The 21481-nt window shown below is 35.8% G+C and overlaps 1 protein-coding gene across 7 annotated transcripts in view; it reads left to right on the top strand.

Annotated features, from left to right (window-relative positions):
- NEDD4 (NEDD4 E3 ubiquitin protein ligase) overlaps positions 1 to 21481 on the top strand; it is a 167600-nt gene that overhangs the window by 68657 nt on the left and 77462 nt on the right. For 4 of the 7 annotated variants that reach the window (XM_017976888.4, XM_035259715.3, XM_035259716.3 and 1 more), the window contains exon 1: positions 9471 to 11329. In XM_017976888.4, coding sequence (XP_017832377.4) covers positions 9782 to 11329 — 1548 coding nt within the window. In that variant the 5' untranslated portion in view covers positions 9471 to 9781. Of the gene's footprint in view, positions 1 to 1401; positions 1456 to 9470; positions 11330 to 21481 lie in introns of those variants that run through there. The other 3 variants (XM_078335970.1, XM_078335971.1, XM_002753498.8) reach the window with 1 other exon arrangement.

Here is a 21481-nt window from a genome sequence, read left to right as displayed (position 1 = left end):
AACAATATATAGAATAGAACAGAGCATGCAATATCTTTATCTGGGTTTTGATGACACAGTATGCATATGTAAGAAGTTATCAAGCTGTATAATTAAGATTAGTATACTTTTTTCTTCTCCACCCCAAGGTTAGTATACTTTATACTTCACTGAATATGTGCTTATAGTTCAGTTTTTAAAAGTTAATGGTCTCCTCAATAGGTATATAGTACAGTGAGCCTGGGAACATGGCCATAAGTAAAATTAGGATTATGTTCTCAGAAGGAAAAGTAGAACTGAATTAGCTATCTAGATATCTTTGTCACATGTATAGGACTTTTTTCTGTCAATACTCTTGACATGTACACCAACGCTTTAACATATCATGGTGTTCAATATAATATATGTATTGTAGGGGAAAAATCAACATAAACATGAATATGTTTTTGTACATCATTTTCAACTGTGGTACAGAAAAACTATTAAAGATTGTGTTTGGTGTTAGATTTTTATTTTGATATCAAAACATTCCTACAAAAATGAAAGCATTGGCTTTGAAAAATAAAATATTACATGTAATTTTTATTCATGTGCTACAAAATCTAAACATTAAGTATAAACTCAATGTATACTTTTGACTGCTATGTACTTTATATAGTAGAGGCAACATGTGATTTTATTAAGTCAATAATAAAAGGATTCAGAATACTAGTTGCTAAAAAATAAATATCCACTTTGGATTGCTCTAAACTGATAAATAAAAAGCAAGTAAATAAAACTAATCATAAGATGTCAAAATCCAGCCTGTATTTCTAAGCATTTGCAAACATCTAAAAAATCTTTTGAAATTTTTTTTTACTTCCTTTTGTTCTACTAGAAAAATCTGAAAAATAAACAACCAAATTCACTTTGTTGTTATTGTGAAACTACTAGAAAATGAGTGACACATGACTAGTCTGCTCTTATTTCATGTAATTTAAAATACATTCCAAATAATAGGAATGTGCAAATGGCAACATCTTTTGGTTTGTCTGTTTTGTGTTGTCTTTCTTGAGTTGGAGTCTCGCTCTGTCACCCAGGCGGAATGAAATGGCGTGATCTTGACTCACTGCAGTCACCACCTCTCAGGTTTAAGTGATTCTCCTACCTCAGCGTCCTGAGTAGCTGGGATTACAGGTGCCCACCACCACACCAGGCTAATTTTTATATTTTTCGTAGAGACGGGGTTTCACCATGATAGCCAGCTGGTCTTGAAGTCCTGACCTCAGTTGATCCACCCACTTTGGCCTCCCAAAGTGCTGGGATTACAGGCATGAGCCACCGTGCCTGGTCAAATGGCAACATCTTTAAGCATTTATTTCTCAGTATCTATGGGTTGATGTTTACTTGTTTTTAAATAAAGACTGTGTTTTTCTTACTTAGGTCCATCCTCAGCAGCACCGGCTTCTTTTTGAAGTCTTTGATGAAAATCGATTGGTAAGTTATACTGTGCTTGTGTGAAATATGAAGTAAGGGTACGTTTAAGGAGAGCAGCCAGGGGAGGTGAGTAAGCAGTCTGGGATTTGAGAGATGGGTTGCGGGGTGGTTATGGAGACTCTGGGCAAAATGGTGAGGGAGATGGAATTTTTTTTCTTCCTCCTGGTGCTACTTGCTACCCTTCTATTCTCCCAAGCACCTCTTCTGATTGTCAAGACCTCTTGTGGCAGGAGAGGACAGAGAGCTGACCTCTTTGTCCTGCCCTCCCTCTCACTCACCCATGACCCCTGGTTCCTGGTCCATGGCTCTGGGAACCTTTGCCCAGATATCCTTCAGTTGCGCCTCCTCACTACAGTGGCTTTCTTAGGGTTATCTGCCTCTAGTGGACACCCTATCCACTTTCTTATCTCGACTCTTCTACAGAGGAAATCTGTCCTCTTTACACTGATAAGGAATGGGCAAATAAAGTCCTCTCAAGGCTGGCCAGCTCTTATAGAGGCAAAAAGCAAACTTAAACCTGATGTTCTTTTTATAAAATGATTGTTCTGATTTCTGAATTCCTAAAGACTATCTTGAAGTCCTAGCCTTTTCCTAATTTTGTCTCTGAGGATCCAATCTCAAACCCTTTTCTTTGCATCTTACGTTTTTATTTTAAACCTGTAAGATTTGAACAGGTAAGTATAGAAACAATGTTATGTGTGCAAAGCTTATCAATTACCAGCAACAGAAAAATTAAACAGTTTTGTTCATTTTTTAGCTAACAGAAAAACTAGCTTTTTTAAAAAAAAGCCTACATTCATATTTTTTTGCCCTCAAGAAATGATAATTATACTAGTAACTGAAGATATTGCCAATGAAATCCTTAATAAGCATCATAATAAGCAAAAATACATTTTTGCTGCCAAAGGAGACTATCACTAACTAGCAGTCTAATTATTAAGGCTGAATGACAGATGTTGCTGATTTGATTATCAAATATGGTTAGTTACCAAGCTATTAGTTTTCTGTCTATGTTTTTGCTTTTTGTAAAGAATGTAAAATGTTTTTCTTTTTTTCCCCTGTCTCTATAGATCTGTTTTTCTTTTTCTTTCTTTTTTTTTTTTGGACAGAGTCTCAGTCTGTTGCCCAGGCTGCAGTGCAGTGGCGCAATCTTGGCTCACTGCAACCTCTGCCTCCCGGGTTCAAGGGATTCTCCTGCCTCAGCCTTCCGAGTAGCTGGGATTACAGGCACCCGCCACCACACTCAGCTAATTTTTGTGTTTTTAGTAGAGACGGGGTTTCCCATGTAGGCCAGACTGGTTCCTTCTGGATGGAAACAAATTACACTTCCTATTGGTGGAGTTTGTGTGTGTGTTTTGTTTTTAAATCATGAAATATACATACAAAGAAGCCCACAAAATATAAATTTTTTTTATTTTAATTTTTATTTTACTTGTGGTGCATACTATATCTGGCATTTCTCTTCATGTTATCCCTTCCCACCCCCTACTGTCTCTCCCCTACCCCCCCGCAACTGCCCCCAGCGTGTGATGCTCCTCTCCCTGAGTCCACATGTTCTCATTATTCAACACCCACCTATGAGTGAGAACATGCGGAGTTTGGCTTTCTGTTCTTGTATCAGTTTGCTGAGAATTATAGTTTACAGATTCATCCAAGTCCCTACAAAGGACACGAACTCATCGTTTTTTTTATGGCTGCATAGTATTCCATGGTGTATGTGTACCACATTTTCTTTGTCCAGTCTATCATTGATGGGCATTTGGGTTGGTTCCAGGTCTTTGCTATTGTACATAGGACTACAATGAACACACGTGTACATGTGTCTTTATAGTAGAACAATTTATAGTTCTTTGGGTGTATACCCAGTAATGGGATTGCTGGGTCAAATGGAATTTCTATTTCTAGATCCTTGAGAAATCGCTACATTGTCTTCCACAATGGTTGAACTAATTTACACTCCCACCAGCAGTGTAAGAATGTTCCTATTTCTCCACATCCTCTCCAGCATCTGTTGTCTCCAGACTTTTTAATGATCGCTATTGTAACTAGGGTGAGGTGGTATCTCCATGTGGTTTTGATTTGCATTTCTCTAATGACCAGTGATGATGAGCATTTTTTCATGTTTGTTGGCTTCATATGTCTTCTTTTGAAAAGTGTCTGTTCATATCCTTTGCCCACTTTTGAATGGGGTTGTATAAATGTTGTAAATAATAAGACAAATATGTATACACATTCCTCAGCTTAAGAACTGGAGTTTCTGTGTGTGTTTTGTTTTTACATCATGAAAACCCACATAATATAAATATTTTAAATAATAAGACAATATATATATGTTATACTCAGCTTAAAAACTAGAACATTACCAAAATCTTTGAAACCCTCCCTAAATCCTTCCTTAGTAGCATCTTTTTTTTCCTCCACAAGTAGTAGCCACTGTCCTCAATTTTGTATTTATTATTCTTTTCTTTTTAAAATACTTTTATCATATATATATATATGCCTAAAAAAACACATTGTTGGCCAGGTGTGGTGGCTCAACATGGTGAAATTCCATCTCTACTAAAAATACAAGAATTAGTGGGCTGTGATGGCAGGTGCCTGTAGTCCCAACTATTTGGGAGGCTGAGGAGAACTGCTCGAACCCAGGAGGCGGAGGTTGCAGTGAACCAAGATCATGCGATTGTACTCCAGCCTGGGCAACAAGAGCGAAATGCTTTCTCAAAAAAAAAAAAAAAACAAAACAAAAAACCACACACACTTTATTTTGCATATTTTTGAATTTATAAAAATAGCATTTCTCTATAGGGATTCCTCTGATATGCATTTTTTCTTAATGTTGTATTTTTGAGATCTGTGATGACACATTTCAATGATGCATAGTTTTCTATCCTCTGCAGATCTCATAATGCTATAATTTATGTATTTCTCCTCCTTAATAGATATTAGTGTCACTTCCAGTATTTTGCTGTTACCATTTGATAAACATTTTTATGTCTCCTTACGTACATGTCTGAGTGTATCTCTAAGAGCTGTGTTTTAGAATTGAATTGCTAGATCATGTTATTACTGTTATTTTTCTTGTTGCTACTGATACCAATGTGAATTCTGTCTGATGGTTGGGTGTATTACTGGTGAACTATTTTTTTTGCATTATTTGCATGTTGTCCATAAGGAGGGATAGCACACATTTGTGCTTTCCACCATGCTTAATTGTCTGGTTCACTTTGCCAATAACTTTAGTATTGGTATGACTCTTTCTTAATTGCCAGAATTGCTGTTTGTCAAACACTGATCAGTGAATTAACATTCCTTGAGCATTTACTGTGTATATAATACTATCAAGTGTGTCATGATAGGTTGGAAGAAAAAAGCATTGCCTTTGATATTAACAGTTGGATATTTATAGATGGATATTTATAGATTAACAATTTTAAAAACTTTTAATTAAAGGAAAAAACAAAGAATATATTAATCAAGATATTGTAATGCCTGTAATCTCAGCACTTTGACAGGCTGAGGCAGGCACATCAGGAGGTATTCCTGAGGTCAAGTGAACTCCTGAGGTCAGGAGTTCGAGACCAGCCTGGCCAACATGGTGAAACCTCGTCTCTACTAAAAATACAAAAATTAGCCATGTGCGGTGGCACACACCTGTAGTCCCAGCTACTCTGGAGGCTGAGGCATGATAATTGCCTGAGCCCAGGAGATAGAGGTTGCAGTGAGCTGAGATCGTGCCACTGGATTCCAGCCTGGGCAACAGAGTGAGACTCCATCTCGGGGGGAAAAGAAAGATATTATAAATTCCCACACTAAGGACTCAGAAATTCTATTATAATGCCTCTCATTTGGGGCATTAGTTTGTAACCCTAAACAAATTATTCAATCCTTCTAAAAATACCTTTTCATGTTTATAAAATGAGTGCAACAATATTTGCCCTTCTTACCACATAAGCATATTGTGAGCATAAAATGTGAATATGAAAATACTTGGAAAATTCTTTATCATGATACAAATATAAAGTGTTATTTAACATTCATAGACTTATGCATTTGTAGCTCTCTGATATGGCATCTCTTGTGTTAGCTAAGACATAACATTTAGTATATCTGCTTCGCTAGATACTTTTCTATGCATGGGAAATACTTGGTTTACCAGCAAAACAAAGAGCCATAGACAGGTGGTGTGTCTCATTCTTGTCCTCTGATTGGTTGCTAGTCTTAGCAGGTAACAGAAGTATAGCCATGACCTGAGATGTTATAGAAACTTCAGCCATTGGTGGAGAAACAGACCTGATTGTATAGCAACAAGTGATCTGTGTTGTAAATGTCATCCCATCTTTATTCTGCTAAGGCACTCACAACTAAATTTAAAATGGACCATTTTCCTAGCAAATTCTCTTTGAAAATGCAGGGTGAAGAACACAAGTATAATATTTAGCAGGAACAACTTTAGTCATCTGGAAAACGTTTCCAATATAAGTGATACTTGCTTTCAAGAAAGAGTAGGCTTATGTCACTTTCTTTCCAGCCAATGTTAAGACTTGAAGGTTTTAAAATGGTCATTTCATTATGGTCATGGTGGTGGTGGTGGTGGTGGCAATAATGACAGAACATTTCAGAATGATGTGCCCTAAAAAATAATTCTACCCACCGATGCAAAAGTTAGCACTGTGTCATCAGTCTAAGACATACATCTGTACACATTCAGCCACCGGTTTTAGGAACCACCTGTATTCTGGATGGAGACCCTGTGCTTCTTGTGTTTAGCAGTTGTATTAGTCAGAGTTCTCCAGAGAAACTGAAACAATAGATTATATTATGTATTATTTATTTTTCATATATTTTATATGTGAAATTATGTGTAATATATGAAAATATATATATATTTCCACACTATGTATATATGTATATATTGAAGACTTAAGTCTGAAATCTGCAGGGCAGACCAGGAAGCTGAGAACTTAGGCAGGGTTTCTACATTGTAGTCTTGAGGCAGAATTGTTTCTTCTTAAAAAACCTGTGTTTGCTCTTAAAGCCTTCAACTGATTGGATGAGACCCACACACATTGTGGAGGGTAGTGTGCTGTACTTAAAATCTACTAATTTAAATGCTAATCATGTCTAAATGTCTTCATGGCAATCAATATCTATACTGATGTTTGACCAAACAACTGGGTACCATAACCTATCAAAGTTGATAAATACAGTTAACCACCACAGCAGACTTTGACCTTCTAAGTTCAGTCAGTGATTAAGGTTACCCAGAGCCTATCCATACCATGTAGATAATCTCTTTATTTTCTGTGGAGATGATCAGTAACCAACAGCTCAGAATGTGGGGTTCTTAGCTTCAATCCTAAGACATTATCTGTTTAATTCCAGAATATAAAATTTTATGCAGGACTTGGATGGATTCTTTCCAGATGAGGGCTGCCATGTCCCTCCAGTTCTTCCACACGTAAGGTTAGGGTTATAATCCTGTTTTGGTATTTGCTGGACTGAGGGGCTGCATTTTATAGCACGTTCCCCGATTTCCCATGCAACTACTATAATAGCAGTACGGATCCTATGCAATTTCAGACCTCAGCCAGCAATGCAAATTATTCAGTCTCCCTAGAATTTAAACGCAGACTAGAGTGCTGGGAAGTGCATGTGATCCTCTTACCCCACTTTTCCTTGGCTGAAACCCTTTCTGTAAATTTTTCACACGTCATTCCTTCTTGTCCACCTGCAGTACTTTTTGATCTTTCTTTAGAAGTGGCAGCTGGATCAATTTCAACAACAACAACAATCCTGAAAGAAAGTATTAGGCATTCAGAGTGACTGTGGTGACACCATCCATCAATCCCTCCAGCCTTCTTTCTGGTGTCTTTTGGTGCTTACTTTGTGCCCAGGACAAGCTCAGGAGGATCACAAGAAATGTGTAGTTATGGTCCATGCACTCTGGAAAGTTAAAATCTAGTTAGAGGACAGGGAACTGATGTTGTAGTGAAGCTTACCGAAGAGAGGACATTTATCTGGCCAAATACTTGGAGTTTTTTGTTTTATATGTTAGTAAACAGAGGAGCTTTTCTTAATTCCTGGAAGTTTTAGGCTACAGGCATGAATAATTAGATCTTAATGATTAACGTATTAGAAGATATTCATTCTTTGAGTTATTAGACCCCTCACTTAATCCCAGAAAGAAAGCTGAAGCCATTTGAAGGCAGAGTAAAAGAGGAATTCTCCTTATTTAAAACAGAAAGAAGTTAATGGAATATTGACTGAAGTCTGTAAAATCGTAAGAAGATAAGTTATATAAAACCAAAATAACACAATAATTGAATTACTAAGTTTCAACTATTATATACATGCTAAAACACAGTGCTAGTTCATTCTAGTCAAATATAATTCAGTAAATTCAAATTCAAACTATTTTGGGGTAGACTTTTTTTTCTAATCTGCATATATTTTTAATAGCATGTTTGCTTAGGATTATTGGCAAAATATTTCTATTTTGTTGTGTCTTAATTGATTAAAAATCTGTTCAGAAAATTCTGATTGAAAACAGATCTCTCTTAAGCAATTTTTTTGACAAAGTATGAGTGTATGTTTTACATATTTGCTTTTACTAAGGAAAACAATCTTACTTAGAAAAGTACAACTTGGGTGTAGTACCATGTGGTATAAACAACTGAACTATTTTACCTTTTACTTTCCTATGAATGAGCCAGTATATATTTATTACTGGAGTTCCAGCTATAAAATTTATGTAAGGGGTTTAAATATACCCTAGAGTATTATTTAAAAATAAATTTATTTCTTTCAAATAGAATACCAACCTTGGTCTATGACATTTGGGAGAGAAATTAAAATATTAAACTTTTATTGCCTAGTAAACTGAAAATAAAGTAAAGGTTAAATAAATACAAAGCAAAAAATATATATATACAAAATCACAACCTCTAAAAGGACAAACAGTCCACTGTTCTCTACTGTGGGAGCTTTATCAGCACTGGTGAGTAATTCCACCTCTAGGGCAGGGCAAGTTCTCAAAAACGTAAACAAGTATGTACTTTGTTTATATAAAGAAATGTGCAGCATGGTTTGTATTTCTTTGTAGATATCAAACAGCTAAATGCATTGTTTCAGAGCACCAGCAGGGGCCAGCAAAGAGCTCTTAGAGTTTTTCAGAACAGAATTGGCATTGAGATATGTTTATTTGATGTGTTAAATCCTTTTTTTGACTTCTTTACTTAACTCCACACTCTCTTAAGTGAATGAATTGCAGAGACAGTGGAATAAAATATCCTGTGTGTTCAAACTATCTTGGGGTATAGTTTTTTTTTCTAATCTGCATATATTTTTAATGAAGTATTTGCTTAGGCTATTTCTTGGCAGAGTTTTAATAGTCAAAATATAAATGGCATTATTTAAAGACTGTTCTACTTGGCTGGAAAAGGCCTTAAAATTACAGAAGAAAATGCTTAGTGACAGCTTCTCTTAACCTTTTCTTTCTTGAACCTGTGCTTCATTTTTGCAGTAGTATTACTAGGCTAATTTTGTAGTTCTGTTCTTAATCTTTCACTTTTTATATAACTAGCACTTTGGAAGCTAAAATGTCTATCTGTTTGATGTAGTGCTAAAGTTTTAGTTCATCCCAAAGTTTTAGTATTTCCAAATTTACACAACTGTTTGAATTCACTCATTAAAAATAAAATTAACAGCCCCTATAACTTGACTAGATTCCTAGTATGGTTACTGTTTGGAAATTCAATCTTTGATTTGATGCTTAATTACATGGGGTTCCGTTCCTACCAACTTCCTGTAATTCTATACCTATGGGTAAAAATATTAGTGGTCAAAGTCAGCTGGAGAAAGTATAGGCACTGCGATTCACATAGTTATATGTTCATTTAGTAGAGCTAGGGTGAAAAAATACTGCTTCAACTTGAAATGTTAGAAGATTGTTGTTCTTGTGTTACTCATTCATGCAAATTGGAGAAGGTATAATTGAAACAAGGTTGGCTGTGTTTGAGTCAGTGTGCTGCAGCTGAGCTCAGCTTAAAGGTCGCTGGAAATCAAGTGCTTTGTAAGTGAAGGCATTTTGACTACAAGCAATTCAAGACATTTTGGAAACGTCAGTCTCAGGAATGGGCCGTCTTTTTCTTTCTATGATATCTGGTATCTAATGTTTTACTTAGGATAAAGACCACTACTTAATAGCTCTTTTAGGCACCATAAATGATTTTTTTCTTTTGATGCAGTGCAGCTGCTTCTAGCCTGTCTACAGACAGAGATATTTGTTATGACTTTCAGCCTTTAACATGTTTGGAAATGAGAACAAATGGCACAGAGCTTACGATTGCACTTTGCAGCCAGAAGAAGCAATACTTACCCTTTGTCAGAAGCCTCCGGAGATGACTTGGATAGCCGTGTTCACATGTGCTTCAAAAGACCAACACGGATTTCAGCGTCTAACATTGTTCAAATGAAGCTGACTCCCAGACAGACTGCACTAGCTCCGTTAATAAAGGGAAACATTCAGTCTCAAGAAAGATCATCTGTTCCTTCATCTGAAAATGTTATTAAAAAGAGCAGCTGTCTGCAGATTTCACTACAGCCCACAAGGTACAGTGGTTGTCTTCAGTCTAGCAATGTCTTAGCTGATAGTGATGATGCTTCATTTACTTGTATCTTAAAGGATGGTGTTTACAGCAGTGTTGTGGCTGATAATGAATTGACTGCTGTGAATGATGGTAACCTTTTAAGCAGTCCTGCCATTTGTAGTGGTAGCCTTAGTAACTTTTCAGCTAGTGACAATGGGTCTTGCAGCAGCAATGGTAGTGATTTTGGGTCATGTACAAGTATCACAAGTGGAGGTTCATACACTAACAGTGTCATCAGTGACAGTAGTAGTTATACTTTTCCACCAAGTGATGATACGTTTTTGGGTGGAAATTTATCTTCTGACAGCACCTCCAATAGAAGTGTGCCAAACAGGAATACTACTCCATGTGAAATTTTTTCAAGAAATACAAGTACAGATCCTTTTGTCCAGGATGACTTGGAACATGGATTAGAGATTATGAAATTGCCAGTGAGCGGGAACACAAAAATTCCTCTAAAACGTTGCTCCTCCTTAGTCATTTTTCCTAGGAGTCCTTCAAATACCCCACCAACTTCTCCAACAAGTCCATGTACTCTTCTGAGCAAAGGATCCTATCAAACTTCACACCAGTTTATTATTTCTCCTAATGAAATTGCACATAATGAGGATGGCACTGGTGCTAAAGGATTTCTTTCAACAGCTGTCAATGGACTTCGGTTATCTAAAACAGTTTATACCCCCGGAGAAGTAAGAGACATAAGGCCACTTCACAGGAAGGGCTTGTTACAAAAGAAAATTGTTATTTCAAATAGTACTCCCAAACAGACTGCCTGTGAAAAGTCATCTGAAGGATACTCTTGTGTTTCAGTGCATTTCACCCAACAAAAAGCAACTACATTAGATGGTGGAACAACAAATGGCGATTGTAAACCAGAAATGTCAGAAATTAAGCTTAATTCTGATTCCGAGTATATTAAGCTCATGCATAAGACATCTGCATGTTTGCCATCCTCCCAAAACATTGATTATCAAATAAATATCAGTGGAGAATTGGAAAGACCAGATTCACAGATGAACAAAAATCATGGTATTTTACAAAGAAGTATTTCATTGGGAGGAGCTTATCCAAATATTTCCTGTCTATCCAGCCTTAAGCACAATTGTTCTAAAGGGGGACCATCTCAGTTACTCATAAAGTTTGCATCTGGAAATGAAGGTAAAGTTGATAATTTATCAAGAGACAGCAACAGAGATTGCACAAATGAACTGTCTAATTCTTGTAAGGTAAGTTTCCTTTGGTCTTGGTAAATGTTAATTTATATGAGAATAACTTAATGAAATATTTAGATAAAATTTATTACAATTAAGCAATTTAATATATTTTCCCAGTCCTTAGCTAGCATATACTTTGTAGTCATGAATTTTATATTTGTAAATCTGAAGAACCCTATGTGTAGTTTTTTACTCTGTTATTTTACCAATGTACAAAATGTGTATTTTTAAAAATCTTCCTAAGTGATTTAAGCTGTAAAACTTTTCTGTAACATAAAAACAAACTTTGAATAACAATCTATTTTACATTTTATCTTAATATATTTTTTCTTTAAATGGTATAGTATTCTGTTATATAGCTCAGTATTTTATTCCTATCTTCAAAATGATCATTTTGTTTTCTCCCCTTCTTAATCATTATGAAATAGAGTAAAATTTTAAATGCTTATTTAAAATATTAAACAAAAACCCGTATCAAAGTGCAAAGATCTTGTTTTAAATGGTTATAGAGGAACTATATCTCTAAAATACATGTATTTCTAAGATCATTCATAAAAACTATTATGCTGCATGTTTAAAGCAGAGGAAAAATAAATGGCATTTGCGTTTGTATATACCCTTAACCACAGGAATTTTGTTTCCACCCTATTTTTTCTTTAGCCACGAGTTAATACTGCCTTCTAAAATGTAACTCACTCTTTCAACAATATTGAATTCTAAGTTTTAGTCTTTTTGAATTTTGTTTAAATTGCTAGGCAGTTCCCATAATTTTCTATTTACCTTTTTATTTGTTTTTTTGACAATTCGTCTTTATTTTATTAGTAATTTAACCCTTATGAATCTTTGCCAAGAGTTCTTTATGTAATTTGGCCTTTCCAAAATATTTAAAATTGTTTGAACTGAAATAGACTTTTAAAATTTCTGTATATGGAATGTTTTACCAGATTCCAGGAAATTTAAAAAATTTTCTAACTAAAGTGATTCTACATGACAGTACATAATAGTTTGGGGGTGCGGGGGACCATATCTGTTTATCTGTATTTTTGTAACAATATGTATATTAAACATTTTTTTAAAAAAAACTTTTGGATAAATAGATTTAGGTGAATAATATCATAACTGCTAGTTTATTTTCTCTCTTCTGAAATCTGCTAAATACAATAATTGTTACCAATGCCCAGATGCTAATGTAAGCCACTACTTTACTGAGGATAAAAAATATCAGATTTGAAATTCTGATCTATATTTTAGAATTTTAAATTCCATTTAGGACACTTTTCTAAAACCAGCTTTTAAAAGATTATAATCCATTCAATTGCTTTCCCTCCTAAAAGAAAAAAGAAGTGGAACTGAGAAGAAACATATTAATAGTTTGCTAATCAAAATAATGCTACTTATAAATTTATTTTACACTTAATGAAATAACCTGAAAGGAATAATTCATGTCAAATATTTACAGAAATATCTTGAAATCATTTATTTTGTAGTAATAATTATAGTTTGTTGTGGATGCTTTTGAAAAGAGTACTTTAAATGTGTTTTTTAATGAAATGTGAATCAAATGCTTTTGCATTGTTAAAAACACATTTTTATGGTTTTAGTTATACTTAGGTAAGCTAACTTAAATATTCTTTGTGACAATAGAATGTATAACTTTGTGCAGATTCTGTCTTTTGGTAGATTATTGGATTATAAAATAGTTCAGAAGTGTGCAGTTTGCTGAAGCTTTAAATTTTCCCCTCTTTTAATATTTATTCTAGTTATCTTCATAAAAGCATTGTAAACAGTGACAGATTTATTTTTTACTAGATCCAAATAGATCTAATTGATAAATCAAGGGCTTATTTCATGAAGACGATTCTAGTGTTGCTTTTTCTAAATATAGCAGTGACAACAATAATGGGTTTTAGAAATAATCCTGTGTTTATCAATAATTATATATTAATCTAATTATAGTGGTATATTGTAACTCATTTATAAATAAACAGCTCCCAAAATATTTCCCATGACTCCAGTTAGTCTGGGTTAGTATTCTGATATGCTGAGTCTGGATTCACATTTAACAAGTTGATATTAGAGTAGCATTTAGTAATGTCAGCTATCTGTACTGAGCAGCCATGAAATTAAATCACTGCTGTGGTTAGAGACCCTGGTTTCTAAATCACTGAGAGTCTACAAATTCTTTTCTTATATGGTTAGCTCCCAGTCTCTCGCAGTATAAAATTGAGTTTCTAGCTTTCTATAATCAACAGCTCATTAATGACTAATTTTTTAAATCTAGTGAGAACTTTACCTGTATCTGAGACACTGGATGTGTTCTGTGTTTACAACTTAGAGTGAAGTTGAGACTTTGTAGTCTGTCTGCATAATAATGTTTATTTCAGGCATAGCAAACAAGGTAACAGTAACTGGCATATGTGTATTATATATGCTTTTTGAAATACAGTATTACTTTTGTAAAGGCTATATAATGACTTTTGATCTGAAAATAAATATTTGATATTTTAACAGTATGTGTCATAGTTTGTCAGTTCAATCAAGAAGCAGGTTAAGGAGCTAAGGTACTTCGTATACAGTTATAAAAATTATAGGTCTTCAGATTTCTAAATCTGTAGTTAGTTTTCTCTACTGTTATTTTATTTTCCCCCATCTGTTGGGTTCTGAATCTCTTGCATCATGTTGTCAGGATGCTCAGAGATTTCAGGACCTTCTTTTTAATGTGCATTAGCGTTTTGCCCAAGTTTGCTTATATGCATATTTTTATGAGAAATATTTTTATGTTTTTTCTTTTTGTTATAAAAGTTTTTGTATATTACCTGCAACTTAATTCTAAATAGGTAAATTGCTTACGCCTAGTGTAGTAGAACCATAACAAACTTATGTCTCAAGTATTTCAAAGCTTTTAACATTAACCTCAAGATTATACATTTCAATATTTTCTTACTTGTTTTTCCTAAAATAGGTGTTTTAAATGTATGCTTATTTTAATGCTCCATTATTTTCCAATCCCCATTTCACTAAGTTGAGCAGAATATTTAGAGATTTTGTTAAATTTATTTTGAGCAGCACTTACAAAAACCAGCGTAAATTTTAAATATTCTAAAATGTGATGGAACAATGTTAATGACAGTTTTAGAAAGTTGGTGAAAAATGTATATTTGTACATGTATATTTCTTAGAATGGAGGAATCATTCATTTCAGAGAGGTTCAGAATGCTGAATTGTTTGCCTGAAAATATTTTGTATTCTCTGTAGATGTGTCTTGTTTAATTAATTCATCTAGTACATATTTGAGTGCCAGGCACTATCCCAAGAACTGAGAATAAAACATGAGTAAAATACAGTCTCTATTTAGGGGAGCTCCCATTCTAGTAATAGGGACATGCTGGTAAACATAAAAATTTTCAGTCTAATATGTGATGTACTAAATAGAGTTGTATATGAGAAAGTAGAAAGATGTGACATTGTTTTCTGGCGAGAGGACCTGCTTGGCAGAGGAAGGTTTCCTAGAGGAGGTGACTTTTGAACCGAGTCTTGATAGGTGAACTGGAGTTCATCAGGCAGAGAAATCAAAGAGATTCTAGGGCAGGGATTCTCCATCTCAGCATTATTCTATGGGGCTGGACACTTTTGTAGTGGGGGCTATCCTGTGCACTGTAGGATATTTAACAGCAGCCTGGCCTCCATCCACTAAATGCTGGTAACACTCTTTTCTCCCAGTGTGACAGTCAAAAAGTGTCTCCAGACATTGCCACATGTCCTCTAGGGGCAAAGTTGTCCCCTGTTGAGAATCACTGCTGTAGGCAGCAGCAGCAGCATGTGCTAGGCTAGAGATGCAAAAGATTCTCACACTGTAAATAGTCCAGTGGGGCTCAAGCATAGGGTGAACTGGGGATGCAGGAGGAGGTGATCTGCCAGAAGTGGGCTGGAGTCTCATTAGGCCTGGCGCTTCGTGCTGAAGACAAAGAAGCTGGTCTGCTGCTGATAGTCAGTAGTGGGACAAGGGAAGTCTTTGTTTGAGAGTGTGAAGTGCTCTCTTTAAGGGTTTTAGAAGATAATTTTTCATGGTGCCATGGATTATAAATGAATTAAAGTTTTCCTAATTTGGATGACTAGGTTAACAGTGATGTCATGAACTAAGATGGAGAATTCAGGAGAGGGGCCAGATTGGGAGGGTGAAGAAGAAATCACATAATAAGTTTATGTGCCTCAGAGGCTGCCCTGGTAGCGCTGCTTTCAAGTAGGGCAGTTGGAGATACAGGACCAAGGCTCAGGAGAGAAATAAGAGTTGGCAATGTTGATTGTGAGTCAGGAGTATGGTCAAAGCCTCAGATAAGAATGAACACATATGTACAGGTCAAAGCCTCAGATAAGGAAAACATACAGTGAGATGGGAAGAGAGGATAAATTACGATTCTGGGGACCACCAACTTTGGTGAGGTGGAAGAAGAAGGGATAAAGAGGAGACTAAGGAAGAGCCACTACAGAGGCCAAGAGAGCCTGGAGGCATGGGTGAAGGGCAAGGAAAGGAGGACAGCAGACATATGTATCCACTGGATGTGGCAGACAGAAGGTCTGTTAGCAAGAGTAGGCCCAAGAGAGTGCAGGGTTAAAAGCTAGGTTGAAGAAAGAATGAAACAGGTAAGGAAGCAGAAACAGGCAGCCTAGGTTGCTTGCTCGGTGTTATAAAATAAGCACGAGATAACATAGGCAAGGAATATTTAGTGATTGTTATGCAGAAGGCACGTATGAACTGGATGTAAGATGTATAAGACAAACTCCCTCTCTACCGGGAGAGTACAGTCTCTTTTTCCTGGAGAAAAAAGAAGGTTATAGTCTTCTGTTCTTTCACCTTGGAACTATAGAATAAGTGAGTATTGTCAGTAAAAACCGAAATGGAGATTCAGCAAAATCAAATGAAGGAAACAGAAAATTACAAGTGAAAACCTGAAATCACTTATGAATATTCATAACTCATTTTGGACAGCATTAGTCTAACTTTCTCAGTCCCCTCTCTACCACCAAAAATAAGACGAAACAAAATCGAGCTTCCATGCAGAAAACAAGTCAAGGTTTTAAGGCCTATTCTCAGAAACTGCTTGGAGAATAGGCAACTCTATGTATGTCACTGGCTTCTTCCAGGCTGTGGAGCCTACCATGTGCTAGCTGTTTTGAGGCCTCACCCTCTGTAGCCACTCTCCCTTTACATCACAGGTGACAGGAAAGCAAGACACCACGAGAAGCCAGGACAAGAGTCTGTAGGCAGAAGGGGCTTGGCAGAGTCTCCGGGTGAGGCCAGACAATGTGCTGAGGTCAGGAAGGTAGTTAGCAGAAGGAGCAAGTGAGTGCTGAGAAAGAGAACCAGTTGTCTTGTCAGCATATCCTGGAAATATCTGAAGTTTTGCTCACACATCTGGGTCAGTATTCTTTGTTCCTTGTGTAAAATTGGAAGACTATGGTCAGATGAAGACAGATACTTAGAGATAAAAGAATTTCAGAACAAGGGGTGAGCAGATTTGTCCCAGGTCAATGAGATGTTTTAAGAAGGACTCTCAACATGGGAGCAATTTTTGAAAAGCAATTTTACTCACACTAAGATTGAAGCAAACTGTTGGAATAGAACGAGAGCAGCAGACCTGAGGGCTTAGAAGAGCAACCAGCTAGTGGGTATGTTTACCTTGTAGCTTGATTCATGGGCAAGTCATAATGAAGAATATCTTGAACCAGTAAGTAAATTTGTGGCATTTCTAGTTAGGCTCTAGGATGTCTGTTGGGGGAAAAGTGAGTAGGCCTTCTCTTGACTTAGAGGTGTTATAAAACCACAACACTATGAAACACTTTTGATTACCTTAGTAGAAGAATACATTACCCAAGAAAGATATTGATAGGATAGTCCACAATGTCTAAATTCAGTATTAACTAAGTTTAGTTGAGTATAGTTATACCTGAAGTTAAGTACAGATACACCTAAAATAATATTATCCAGGATTGCTTCCTTTTATTTTCTTTTTCTCTCGATTTTTTTTTTTTTATATATATATATTGAGGTCTCATTATGTTGCACAAGCTGGATTTGAACTCCTGGGCAAAAGCAATCGATCCTCTTGCCTCAGCTTCCTGTGTAGCTGTGACTACAGGTGTACTGCTGTGTCTGACTTGTAGACTGCCCTCTAATGCTTTATTAAGGGAATTAGGGAATAGCTATATTAAGATGTCAGCTGGACCAGTGATTTTCAAATTCTCACATGCATGTAAATAACATGGCAATCTTATTAAAATGCAGATTCTGGTTCTGGTTCAGTAGGTCTCAGTGGGGGCCTGAGATTTCTGTATTTCTAACAGAGCATACCAGTGCTGCTTATTCCCCAAACACACTTTGAGAAGGAAGTCTTAAGGCCATTCTTTGATGACAACAGTAATACAGTTCAAAGTTGAAGAATCCATTCAGTCCCTGAAATGCCATTATTAAGGCCATTATTATGAGTAATTCACTGAAAACATCAATAATACTTCAGATACCAAGTGCACGTGCAGCAGAAAGAAAGTTAAAGATGGAGATATGGCATTAAATACGCAGACAAGCAGGCAGGCAAATGCAAATTCACTAGAATTGATTAGAGAAGGATTCTGGAGAATGGAGTAAGCAAATATTTTTCTGGGCTCAAATTTACTAGAATACGCTTCCCTAAATTAGGGACTTTTTGTCTTGTTCACTCCTATATCCCTGGAATAGAGAACAATGACTAGCTCAAAATAGACACTCAATAAGTATTTATTAAATTAATGAATAAAGCTAGGGACCCTTTGGAATGGGGTAGAGATGACTGCAGAATCCTGATAGGAGAGGGTGACCGCACGGGCTTGCACAAACAGATAACCAAACTAGGATATTTGAGGGATGACTGTGATCATGAGTGGGAGCTACTTGAAGCCTCATCCTTTGCATGGAAGAGTGGCACTCTTAAATGAATACCTTGTCCCTGGGGTGAATGCCAGTGGAATATTATGATCGTGACTCAAGGATTAGTTTCCACAGTGGAGTCTGATTCATAGCCTACATATTCCACTAACTGGTACCGTATAACTATGTGTCTGGATAGAGGCTCAGATTAAGTTTTCTAAAAAGAAGATTGAATGGACAGAGATCTTTAAGGGTATTCAGACAAAGGCCATTTGACTAGCTTTCAATTTATCACTGTGTTATAAAATGACTTTCCTGTAGAGTTGATGTAAGAGCTGGGATTCTCAGAGTCATTCCTGGGGTTTTAAGTAACTGTTTCAGCTAAGAATGACCTTTACTTTTGTAACAAGGCTGAAAGACTGAACCTTCTTAAAGAGTCACAGAGCTTACTGGAAACTCAAGTCGTCTTCAAAGCAAATGAGGTTAGCAAGTATTTATCAGAAATAGAATACGTGCCTGCCATAAGTGGCAAATACTCTTCCTGGATTTGAATAGGTTATAACTGAAATGAGAAAAAAGCATAATCCATAGAAAACAACTGTACAACAATATAGTATAATATATAATATTTATATACCTACTTCAGGCAGGTGAGCAAGTAAACATTGAGCTATTTGACCGGCTGTATTGTTTTTAGTTAATTGTTACCTTTTATCAAGGTAACACATGCCTATTTTAAAAGTCAGATATTATTTCTTTGAACATTTTCTGTCTTTTTCTCTGTGTTCTGTCTTCCTAGAATTCCTGTTACTCAAAGTTTGCACTTCCCGGCTTGACCTTAAAGTTTTCTTTTCTCTCCTGTTTTCTGTTTCTTTGCCTCCCTAATCTGCTTCTTGAATGATTTCTTCCAAGTTTCTCCCTTTCTTTAATTCTAAATTTTTGTTTATTTTTTATTCATTTTTTTTTTTTTTTGAGACAGTCTGTGTCGCCCAGGCTGGAGTGCAGTGCCATGATCTTGGCTCACTGCAATCTCTGGCTCCCAGGTTCAGGTGATTCTCCTGCCTCGGCCTCCCGGGCAGCTGGGATTACAGGTACACACCACCATACCTGGCTAATTTTTGTACTTTTAGTAGAGATGGGGTTTCACCATGTTGGCCAGGCTGGTCTCAAACTCCTGACCTCAGGTGATCCACCCGCCTTGGCCTCCCAAAGTATTGGGATTACAGACGTGAGCCACCGCACCCAGCCAATATATTCTTTTTGAAACTCTTAGCCTTATATTTGTAAAAGTTTAAAACAGTAGTGTATTTCATATGCCACATTTTAGAAAACTGAAATAATGATTATCTCCATGTTAGAAATAAGTAGAAAGGCCCAGAAATTTTTAAGTGACTTGCTGAAAATCACAAATCTAGTAAATGTCATACTTCAACCAAAACTCAACTCTATTATGTATTTTAAACACCTTTCTACTACCAGTAGCCAAAAGGACTTTCATCAGGTAGGGGGAGATTCCCACAGGATAAAGCTGCTTGGAAAAGATTGGTAAAAATAGCATCAGAAAGAATAAAAAGAGTTGTCTAAAGGAAAAATTCCGTTTGAGCTGACTACAATCTGATGAATAACTTTTACACTCTGAAGAACGTATAGTCCGGATCAACTGCTTTCTTATCGAGATTATGGAGTGAAAACAAAGTTTAGGAATTATTGTTAAATATTACCAGAGAATCAGTTTCTCTTGGAAATATTTTTTTCTTTTCCTTTTTTTATTTTTTTGAGATGGAATCTCACTCTGTCACCCAGGCTGGAGTACAATAGCATGATCTCGGTTCACTGCAACCTCTGCCTCCTGGGTTCAAGAGATTCTCCTGCCTCAGCCTCCCAAGTAGCTGGGATTACAGATGCATGCCTCCATGCCTGGCTAATTCCTCTCAAATTTTTCCTTCCTTTTCTTCCAACTTGTGATTTATAATTACTTTGGTTTTTTCTGATTACTTTTATTGATTAACACATACTTTGTGTTCTGCCTCCTATAACATTGTTTATGAATTTCATCATTATATTCTTTTTATTTAATAAATGTTATAAACTACCTACATTATTATAAGCCAGTTTTTTCCCTAATATTTTATTAGGGAAAATTTCAAACACAAAAGTAGAAAGAATATTGCACTGAACCCCTGTGGATGCCTCGTCCAGTCCTAAAATAAATGGACATTTTGTTGATTACATTAGCCATCTTCTCCTCGCTTTTTTTTTCTAGAATCTTTTTTAAAAATACATGATGTTCTACCCATAAACATGTTGAAATGTATCTGTGTTTAGGAACCTTTCATATATATAAAACCACCATGCAATCATGACGAAGTTAATGTTAACAGAATTAACATTAATTCTAGGCTGTTTTGGCTGGATAAATCTCTAAGTCAGTATGTCATTCTAGTACTGACAGAGTTCTGGATGCATGTATCTCCTTGACTTGTGTCTGTCTAATTTATCTGTTTTCTTGTATTTACCTCTCTTTGGGATGGAGCATGTCGGTTATTTACCATAGGATTTTCTGTTTCTTTAATCAGTTAACTTTTGATAATATATATGTGTTACCAGTATATTTGAGGCCTTCCTTTGGAACCTAAAACCAAGAGGTTAGCGTTCAGATTTGGAATTTATCATCTAACCACATCTTATCTCAGCCTTAATTGCCACACTGTATTTAGGGTTCAAACATCTAGGATAGCTACCTTACTCATTCCTGGGCAGTGGTGAAAATGTACTCTCTGTTGAAGTAACTGTATTAATTCCTATTATAGCTTTCCCAAATCCTGATTTTTATATTCATATAATAGAAATGTGTAAAACATGCAGCAGTGTTTTAAGTACTGGAAATTTTATATGTTTTGGCAAATACTTGATGCTCTGTAAAGAGTAGCTCTCATTATCTACCTTATCATATTGTTGTGAGAGTATCTGAAGGCACACTGTAAACTAAGTGCCATGACATGTAACACATGATAATTGTTTTATATATGTACAAACAGAATCATATAGGTAATTATGAATCAGATGAACAGATAATTAATGAGAAGTGCATGAAAAGAACACATAATTAAAAAGTCATGTAAAAATACACAAACCACAAATCTGGAGGAGCACTTCTTCATAAGAAACCAAAGTAAAGATCAAATTCTGTTTTCAAAGGAATACAGGATTGCTAAAGCCTTATCAACAATTAAGCCACAATTCTTTTTACTTATACTCACACA

This window comes from Callithrix jacchus, chromosome 8, assembly GCF_049354715.1.
Source record: "Callithrix jacchus isolate 240 chromosome 8, calJac240_pri, whole genome shotgun sequence".
NCBI classification, from domain to species: domain Eukaryota; kingdom Metazoa; phylum Chordata; class Mammalia; order Primates; family Cebidae; genus Callithrix; species Callithrix jacchus.
This window is presented reverse-complemented; position numbering and strand designations above follow the sequence as displayed.